A 10547-nucleotide genomic window follows, 5' to 3' on the forward strand; every position below is an offset into this window, starting at 1 on the left:
ATATAGCTATAAAGTGACCCATAAATTAGAAGTGGCTCCCACGATGTTTGCTCAGTGCTGCCTTTCTGAAGGCCCCCTTTGCATTTTTTCTTCACCTCTCTGTTTGAACTGCAGTCTCGGTAAGAGGCTCATTAGGGGACATTAGGGACTGGAACTAACCAGAATTCCAGAGCTTGCTTTGCTCTTATTAATGCATAGTAGAGCAGAATGCATTTAAATATTTCATAGGCATTCAGTAATTTGTGTGTAATCGCCTTGTTAGCAGACCAGTAGAAGTAGACCAGGCCTGTGAAATGGTGTTAGTGATTGCATTGGTAATTTACAGACCTTTGCCACCAGAAAGCATTCTTGTTGGCTAGTCGGAAGCTGAGAAATAGAACTAGCAGTAAGTTAAACAAGAAAGTTAATAAAGGTTTTCTAACAAGCATCTTCAGGGATAACAATCACACTTGGTCCTTTGTAAGAACCATAATTTATGACATAGGCAATATATCAAATGCGTAAGATGGTATCATGGAGAATTCATATGAAAAGGGTATTGGCAACATTATTTCCAACTTCCTGCAAGGGACATGATTAAATGATTAATGAAATGTCCCTTTGCATATGCATTTGGAAGCAGCAATTAGGCACTGACTGCAAAAATCCACCGATCCTCTCATTCTTCAGTATTATCTTATTCTTGATTTATAAATCATAGAGAATTTTTGAACAGCAATATGTAGTACCTGAGATGGTTAGAAAAACATAAAAGAGAATAATTTGAGCACAAAATAGTCATAAATACATAAATTCATAATTTAATGTTAATACTTAGCCTATTTATTTGGTCTTACTGCTTTGTATTTATATCCGACACTATTTCTGTACTTTGATTGGCATAATTAAGTAGGGGGAATGAATAGGCACCATTATTTTACATATCACTGGTAAACAATGGCGAGGAAAGGATAAGGGAGATGTGGCAGAGGTATGTATGTGTTTTTCAAGTTCTCAGTAATCCACTGGAGGCTGTTCTATAAATGATCATTGAAGGGCTGCAAGCTAGCCTATAATTACAGGAAAGAAAGTGGCAGCCGTGGCATTTCATAACTATGTGTCCTCGAAAAGTGCTTTGTGAGTTTGTCACCAATGATAATTTAGATAGAGGCTCATTACTGAACATCACAACACTTTAAAAACCTTTCGCCTTCATACAGGAGAATAAAGGACTATTTTAATGGCAAGGTTCTTTTGTGTTCCACGGAAAAATTCAATCAAGACAAAACCTCATTGACTATTATTGTAGTCTCCAGTCTCTATTCTAATAAAAGCTGCAGAGATAAATTGAATAGGTCTCTTAGACCCAAGCATATAATGCAAACATTTTGTACTTTTTTTAGTTCTATAAATATAAGATAATTATCACTAAGAAGTAAACAAGTATAAAAATTCTTTTTAAAAAATGATTTCTAGCAAAAGTGTGTGGTATACTGACTATACTTTTTCAGGTAAAGCCACATAATCTTTATCTTCTGAGTTCTATTTATATCCTAATCTTTATGTATAGCTTATTTAAAAATATGCATCTTTTAAGCTGATTGCAGGATAAATTATGTGTGTATTCCCTAAGAGTTCATGGTAGGAAAAAAAAAGTGTTTCTCACAAAAAAACAGCAGTACCAACCTTAAAGATGCAACACATCATTGTGTTAATACTGCTAGGACATTGCTTCATTGGTCATTACAATTTGGGCGATGAAACTTTGAAGAACAATTTTAATGATGTCTTGTTTATTAGAAATTAGTGACATTTGACGCCACTCAGCTATCCCTCTGACATTCCCAGCCTTCATCCCACAGAGCTTGAATGTTTCCAACCCTCATTACAGCCAGGTTTCTAGCAGATCCTGCTGGAGCTGAGTCAGAGCAGACTGGAGGGGTGGGTGGGAAAGAACTCTCATGTGCCCTCGGCACACAACTATAGCTTGACCTGATCCACCTCACTATTTTACTCCACAGTTTATCATCAGCCAAGCCTGGCAATTATAGCAAGATGCATGGAGGTTTGTTGCTATAATCAGTGAGAAGGTGTTAAAACAAACTAGCTTAATTTCTCAAAGTTGGGGTGAAAAGGAGCAAAGGTTGCTGGTGTCTAAACATAGACCTACAAGCAGATAATCCCGCTTATTTACAAGTTAGCTTCGATTCATTGACATCTTAAGTCTTCATATTGTATGCCATATGTATCTGTTCATGCATTTTTCTGCTAATTCATATCAAGTAGCATAAGTGAAAAGGGAACACAATTATTTCTTGAATTCAGTGTGCTTAGAATTACAAGAATGCTTTCAAACTATCTTAAACAATACTGTAATACATAGAGGTAATTATGTGAATTCTTAATTATGTGTTTTATTCAATATACTTTTGCCTTTCGGTGTCTCTTAAATTGCTGTCTTCATTACCCATTGGATAAGTAGACACACCAAAAGAAACTGAATTACGTGAAAATTACTTTCTTAATTTGGGAAATCATCAGATAAATAGTATATTAAAAATTACAAAGCAAACTTTATTGAATATTTCCACGTTTATTAGAAATACTGCTGTACTAGTTTATCTTTGGTACGGTAGGATACCATGCATTGGAGAAACCCTCAGCCCTTGGGTAAAATAATAAGTACATATGTTACGATGAGAGTAACTTTGTTAGTATGAACTCTTCAACCATGTTTATGTGTGTCAAAGATATGTCCCAATTAGGACTCTTTACATGATGTACCAATATTATTATTCTCAATCTTCAGTATATTTTATGTATTAGTAACAGAAAATTATCATTATTTGTGGGTCCGGATTTTCTATGGAAAAGTCTGTCACCTTTACATAATTCATACCTCATCTCACAAAAGAATCAACATACAAACAACAAACTTTAACATAAATGAAATAGGGAACTGCCTATCACCCGTTCACGTTTGGGTGTGTGCGGGTCCGCGCGCGCGCGCACACACACACACACACACACACACACACACACACACATAATATTCTTTTCAGAGAAAATGGCAAAAATCTGAAGCATATCATGATTTCTACTTCTGCTCTGTAAGTGAATGGAGAAATGTTTTTGTAACGACATAGGCTTGGAGACAATGACATTTTTAGCTATTTGAAGAGTCTCTTTATATCACACAAATAATTTTCACTGAATAGTGGAGCACATTTCCTTTCTTTCTCTATGACTTCAAGGCATTCCACTTTCTAACTGCAAAGGAATATACAAGTTTCTTGAAGAGGTACAACTTTTTAAACTAAGTACATATCACCAAACTGGTATCACTCAGCATTCTGTTCTGTGTGTTGTGTTCCATAGGCACCTTAACAATGAGCATGCATTGGATGACCGGAGCACCGCCCAATGTCGCGTGCAAATGCAGGTGGTACAGCAGTTAGAAATACAGGTTTGTCATGTGCCCACTTAATGTGCACTTTTCTCTGAGTTCTGGTGTGCTAACTTGAGTAATGAGCAAGTGGTTGGATTTTCCTGGATGCATCATAGTGTCTCGGTAACATTGTATTTGTTCAGATACATGGAGTTTAAGTTACTTTTAATAAAAACAGTTGACAACAGGGTAGATTGTCATAGTTTGATGTTCTTATCAATTGGACCTTTCAAGTTTTAGACCCTGTTGTATATCTTTGAATATCCCCCAAACTGTTAAAATCTATAGTTTTTGCATTGTGGGCCAAGAATTGTAGACCCAGATTTCATAAGATATGCCATTGTTGCCCAAACATCTCTTACACAAGCTATTCTGCGTCCCCCATGTTATGGAATTCCAGACTATAATAAAAGAATCTTTGTTTTTAATATTGTGAATGAACTACCCAGAAGAAGAGCCTCATTTCTGTGTCTACTTTACTCAGAACACAAGACATTCCAATACTTGATGGTTTTCTTTGGCTAGGATAAAATGACAAAGAACGTGTGTCCACACACGGTGTTATAGATGCTGCATAAATACCATTGAAGTTTTGTTTTTCAGACTTTACATTAAAGCAGAGTTTTGTCAAAACTAAACAGAAATTGTAAACCTCGTCAAAAAGCAAATATAACACCCTAGATTTTACTTTCGTTATGGTTTGGCACCCCATTAAGGCATCCTCTCCTATCATCATAAAGAGGCTTTCCTAAAACTCTTCGTTTTGTTTAATTAAGCATATAACTTGTTTTTTCTTCTGTTTCCTGCATCTCTCATTGTTTCCAATTCATCAAGCTGTTGTTTTTTTTTTCCATGAGAAGTGAAAATGTTTTATTTGCTAAATAATAAAGAATATATAAAATGTATCATCAGCATAGTGGCACAGAGAGCTTTGGGCAGAACTGTTTACTATAGCTAAAAGGTAGACTCAAACATAAAGAGGTCAGCTGATGATACAATCTGCAGTGTGACCAATTATTATGCCTCTCTCTTTCTCTCTCTCTCTCTCTTTCTCTCTCTCTCTCTCTTTCTCTCTCTCTCTCTCTCTCTCTCTCTCTCTCTCTCTCTCTCTCTCTCTGTCTCTCTCTCTCTCCCTCCCTCCCTCCCTCTCTCCTGTGTCTGACTGATGGAAAAGTAAGGTCCGTCAGTTGTAATGAGACCCAGCGCAAGTGTGGATGCAGACGTGGTGGCAGAGTTCAGCGTTTCACACTGCCTGGTCTCTGTCACTCTATTGAATTAGATTGATGATGGCGGATTGCAGGGGGCACTAACTGGACCTCGGTGGGAATGCATGAAGTGTATAGACAATCCCGGCAGGCACTTCGCTTTGAGGACCCTTCACCCCTTCACAGCTGTTGGCACTAGTCCATTGCTAACAGTGTCCACAGGACTTTAAAGAGACACCATGGGCCTTCTAATTTATGGTTTCGGTGACTTGTGACTGTTGAAGCAACTGTGACCTCAATTCTCTTATTGACAAAAAGATGAAGGGTTATTTGTTTTCCCTGACCTTTAACGTAAGAAAAAGCTACAAAAGTTTTCTCCTTCTCTGGCTAAAGTTGCATTTTCTACCAGCTAAGTTTCTTGTCCCAGGCTTTTATATGCAGGAATCATTACTGGGAGACAAGCTCAATGATAAGATGTATCGCTGCAATAAAATAGCTGGATCAGTCATTTCTAAAACGCGTCTGATCTCCCTCTTTCCTAACAGCTTTCGAAGGAACGTGAACGTCTTCAAGCGATGATGACCCACTTGCACATGCGACCCTCAGAGCCCAAACCATCTCCCAAACCTGTAAGTGCATATTGCTTTATAAACAGTAAATAGCTGTGCTGATGTAACAGACTAAGAAAATGAACAATTCAGGGACAGTTAGAAAACAATGACTGCGATGAAAGGCTCGGCGGTAAAATGAAAGGAAAATGCAATCGCTTGTCAAATTGTATGTTTCTTTTAAAGTAATGCTATCTTTTACAAAATCTATCCAATCTACGCCGTGGGTGACACTAAACAAAGTACACCCATCAGTGCACAAATCACTGCCTTGCGGCTCAAGCCAGGGGGAATAGCTTTCGGTGATAGGTTTACCGATATTAAAAGGAAGCCCATTCTGAGTGCCCCCCCCCCCCCAAGAAGCAGGAGCAGTACCAATCACAAATCGAAAGGCATGTGGTGGGCCCAGAAGACTCAGATCAATCACAAGATACCGACAAATAGACTTGTTTTTCTTTTCTCTTAGCAAATGTTTTCTCAAAAATATCGTAGTATTTTATAGCCAGTTTTATCTTCCTGGGTTGATGGCTATTTCAGTTAAGATGCATATCACATATTGGCGTGTCTTACTGCATATCCTACCTGATGTTAATTTAAAGAGTTTATCTCCAAGTGAAAATGAGCCCTTAGAGAAAATAAAGAAAGCTACAGTTTCTCTTAAAAATATGAGACTTAAGCTTTGCCTGGTAATGTAGTCAGATGCATAGACTGTGAAGCAGAATATGCTGTTATTTCACCCAGAGAATGTTTGCACAGAAACTTAGAGTAATCAACAGAGTGACTCCAGTTTAATGAAAGTTTGTGAGCTACTTTCCACTCAGGCCCCTGTCGGGCCTGATGATTAGTGATTACCAGCTCGCTCCTCCTGCCCCACTCTTGTCTAAAAAGAACACTGGGGTTTGTAGTAGGGGAGGTAACAGAAGACAGAGTACATTGTCTGATTTTCTGCTGGTGTCTCGGCATCTCTTGTTCATTAATATGATTCAAAATGGGTCTTTTTGGCATAGAGACTGTGTTTATTTAAACTCTGCTGAGGCATTTCTGCACAGACGTTACAGCTTTGCCTCTGTGTCATGTTTCAGTGTGGGGCACCGTAAACATATTCTTAATAGGAGGAAAGAGAAGGATCTCTTTTTGGATCTGACATATGATTTTTTTGAAAATATGGAATGTCTGCATTTTTAATTTTAAAAAATAAACTTTTGGGAATCTTTTTGATACAGTATTTATGACTTTCTTTTCAGTAAGAATCCCCCCCTTAGCTTCTATAGTATAATGTAGATAATCACAAGACAGAATAATTGTCTCATAAATCCATCAGAAATCTACAGCTTGTTCTTTTCCAATTAATTATTCAATCAGTAAATTTTTTAAAACTCCAGCAGCATGGTTACATCTACACTAATAAAGAATTTTCAGCCTATAATCCAAAACAGAACCTGAATGAATAATGTAATTGAAGTATTACATTACATAAACCACACATGAAAGAATTGCTAATTGCGTTTGATGGTGGGCAATTAATACAGAATCTTAGATGAGCGATTTAAAATGAGACCACAGTTTAAAGTTCCCCTTGGAACTAGCAATATCTGAAGTGGGAAACTGCTGCTGGCCTCAAATTGGTTTGAAAGAAGAGTGGTCAATGCTCACACCCCTCAAAAAGACCCTAAAATTTATACACTGTACAAAAGAAGCTTCAAAATTGATATGATAGTGGAGATTTATGGTCTCATGTGCAGTGGCTCAGTTGAGACGGCCCACACATTTGATAAATATTAATAGCATGAATTTATTACCAAGGAGAAATGAGCTCTGTTGGTTCATCACTGCACCCTTAACAGCTATCAGTACATGAACACAAGGTGCAACCGCAGTGTCTATTATATGACCCCATTTACTCTCTGAATGGTACTTCATTAAATGGTACCTTTTGGCCATGCTATGGATGGATGAAAATCAAAGTTATCAAGGCTGCGAGTTCTGAATAATGAGTTTCACCCAACCTTGACTATATTCAGATGAGCCGAGGTACCTAAGTGCTCATCCTGGCTTTTACATGCTTCCCTTTAGTTAATAATAAATTCTATTTTATCAGTTTCTGATTGCACGCCTACAAACATGGTATGCTCATTATTACAGGATGCAGAATACGTTGCCGGCACATTGTAAACATGAATGGTTTGCACAGAAAAAGAGATGTACTTCCCCTGTTTTAATAACTTTTGATGTGTTCAGTAAATGCAGAATCTTGTTTAGTATTCGCCAGGATAGATACTTCATTGCTCTACAATTTGACATGTTTCTGGCTTCTGCTTGTCCTGCTTCATGCTGCCTTCCCATTTTTAAAGTAATGCTTGTGGCTGTTTCTATTGTATGAGGAAGTTGTTCTGTCTTCCTTTTTAAGTGTGCAGATAGGCAGGACTGACGATATGATCTGAATATAGTGTTAAGTATACATTCTGTGTTATTGTAGAAACATACACACACAGAGAGAGATGCACCTGGATCTTTCTTTATTTCTCCGATTACACAGACAGACCCTGGCATATCAAAGGGGAGCTTACATCAGTGGTTTTGTAAATGTATTAAATGCAGCATTTAGTAGTATTATCTCAGCTTTTATTTATGTACGTAACAAAGAATTCCCAGCCCAGTCTGCTGGCTTAGAGTATGAACAGAATAACAGTTTGTGGTTTATTGGGAACAGATGCACTTGGGGATGCCTTCGGGGTGCCAGTCGTTATTAGGAGACTGCTAATGTGCTTCTTCTGGCTGCTGCCCAAGAAGGAAGAACAATTAGCTGGCATATGTTAATTTTTGTTTCCCTAACAAATCTCTCTACTGACTAAATGTGTAAAACAAATCCACAAAGAAAGATCAATCAATGCTGTACACATCATTTTCTCCCCATTAAAAAAAGGTTTATCTTAAGAAGTGGATTTGGGATTTCAAAAGGCAGGTGTTGCTAAATTATATACAAAAGCTGGATATTCACCGTTCAGCCACTTGATAGCAACTTTGTGGAGAAACAGGACAGGAAAATGAGTTTTCTTCCTCGGTTGTCCAGGTTACTGTATAAAACGAAAAAGACTAGAGGTTAGCCCTCATGAATGCCATTTAAATATATGGGAGAAATCTTATGGGCTGCCCTGCATAGCAATTTTGCTAATTGGATACTATTTATGACAAAAGATGTGTGGTAAATATGACAGAGGTGATATGAGTTTTTGATAATGAAGAGCAGACCCTTTCTGAGGGGAATAAGGAAGGGCACGCTGTTAAACAGCTTGCATACATTCTCACCTTTTTCCTTTTTTCTACCCTGACACCCACTTTCCAGGGTACATCAGCCTTAAGTGACACTGTAATCATAAATTGAAAATGATACTTCCAGAGGAATTGGCAAACTTGACATTTCATTATATTTGTTAACACATGCCACAAATGATTGTTAGTGAGGAAATTCCATTTCCCTCTCTCCATCTCCAATCAGATTTAATTTGAAAATTTTCAGCCTCCTCCGGCTAATTTGCAATTAAGACAATTTTGTTTGAATATGTAGTAATGTCATTACCATTCCACCAAATTAGCAAGGAGACTAAAGGTCAGCGTAAAATTTTCCAGCTGGCTGGAGCCTCTCAGCTGAGATTTGGGACCATGGGAAAAAAATTCTGGCTGCAACAGAATAGAAGAGAAACGTAAGTTTCTCTTATGTGCTGTTGGTTCAAACCCCTGTATCCTTCCTCGTTGTGCTGTTGTTGCTTCACTGTGGGCTAGAACTGTTTAACAACAGGGGCAGCCAATAATCAGCAACTGGCTTTTATTTAAGGAAAGGCACTTTGGGTGAAGTCTGGTAGGACAAGAAGGAGTTAGTCAGGCCTAAGTAACACTGCAGTAGATTATTAGATAACCTCTAACAGCATTCTCTAATTAGAGTTCTTATGATACAATTTCATCCTGTAATTAGTTGAGATTGGCTGCTTCCTTTTGCGGCTTATTAGTGGCAACACAGCTGTAGAAGTGAATCCACTCTCATTTGTCAAACCTTTTTAAGTCTTTTTCTCTTGTCTCTACCTTTTTCCTGCCCTTCTCCTCGGGCCTTTGCAGCTAAATCTGGTGTCTAGTGTCACCATGTCGAAGAACATGTTGGAGACATCCCCACAGAGCTTACCTCAAACCCCTACCACACCAACGGCCCCAGTCACCCCGATTACCCAGGGACCCTCAGTAATCACCCCAGCCAGTGTGCCCAATGTGGGAGCCATAAGAAGGCGACATTCAGACAAATACAACATGCCCATGTCATCAGGTAGGATATGAATACTCAGTAGAGGTCTTTTGCTTTGGGAGAGGACAACGGTAGTGCAATGATCATGGACCAATCCAGAGCACATGGAAATGCAAGTCATGATTTATGGAGTGATAATTGTTTTATTCCTGGTAAATGCAGATAGAGGCGATTCCCTAAGCACATCGTGATGAATTGTTCTGAACAGTTGTCCAGGAAAGAGAGCTCCCCCCCCCCGCCCCGTTAGAGAAACTGAGAGATGTGTTGTCAGGATAGCCCATTTTATCCCTTCAATTCAATGAGATCCTTTGATCTCCGAGGGAAGCCGAGAGCCATCCAACATCTGCAGGTAATGCTCTATGATAAGAGCCATTTAAAAGGACATGTAGGGAGCACCATTGCAGCCGTGGCTCTGCACAGACAGATCAGTCATTACCCAGGCACTGCCTAGGTGCTCTTGGACCAGGGCTCCTGATGCTGGTAATGGTATTTGCTTAAGAGCATCCTCAGGAGAAATTTTGCATATTGTAAAAAGTCACCTTTGCTCATCTCTTCCCCCTTCCCCCCTTTGCCATCCCACCAGCCCACTTTGGGGCATCTGGACAATCAGTCATACACTGTAACCCTTACGAGTCCAGAGCCCTCTTTCACGAAATGTGAAGTGATTTTCTACGTTTTCAACGTGGGAGTTGGGAGGGGCTAGCGCCTCCTTCCTAGGTGGCCACAGAGGCAGATGTCAAGAGTTGACCCTGTTCTACATTAAGAAGTATTAGAGGAGAGAGTAAAGATTATGGCAAGGGGCAAAAGTCCCTGTAAGAAAACGCCTAAACCACTCGCTTAAAAGAGGACCTGGCTGGTAGAAGAAAAAAAAAAAAAAACCTCAGGCCAGCTGGTCACACTGCCCCTGAAGTACTGGGAACATCTAGGGGACGCCTCATTTGCACTTCGCGTCAGAAATGGCCTTTTCTATATAATTCAATTCCACTGCCATGTTCTGTGCTCTCTCTCTCGGTGGT

At 39.0% G+C, this 10547-nt stretch overlaps 1 protein-coding gene across 7 annotated transcripts in view; it reads left to right on the forward strand.

The window, feature by feature from the left end:
• The window catches only part of Foxp2 (forkhead box P2), a 502382-nt gene that overhangs the window by 461629 nt on the left and 30206 nt on the right, over positions 1-10547 (forward strand). For all 7 annotated transcript variants that reach the window (XM_085683588.2, XM_085683587.2, XM_087901631.1 and 4 more), the window contains 3 exons: positions 3358-3445; positions 5178-5261; positions 9351-9552. In XM_085683588.2, the coding sequence (XP_085539714.2) occupies positions 3358-3445; positions 5178-5261; positions 9351-9552 (374 nt within the window). The remainder of the gene's footprint in view (positions 1-3357; positions 3446-5177; positions 5262-9350; positions 9553-10547) is intronic.

Source organism: Myodes glareolus, chromosome 25, assembly GCF_982192425.1.
Source record: "Myodes glareolus chromosome 25, mMyoGla1.1, whole genome shotgun sequence".
Classification (NCBI taxonomy): Eukaryota; Metazoa; Chordata; class Mammalia; order Rodentia; family Cricetidae; genus Myodes; species Myodes glareolus.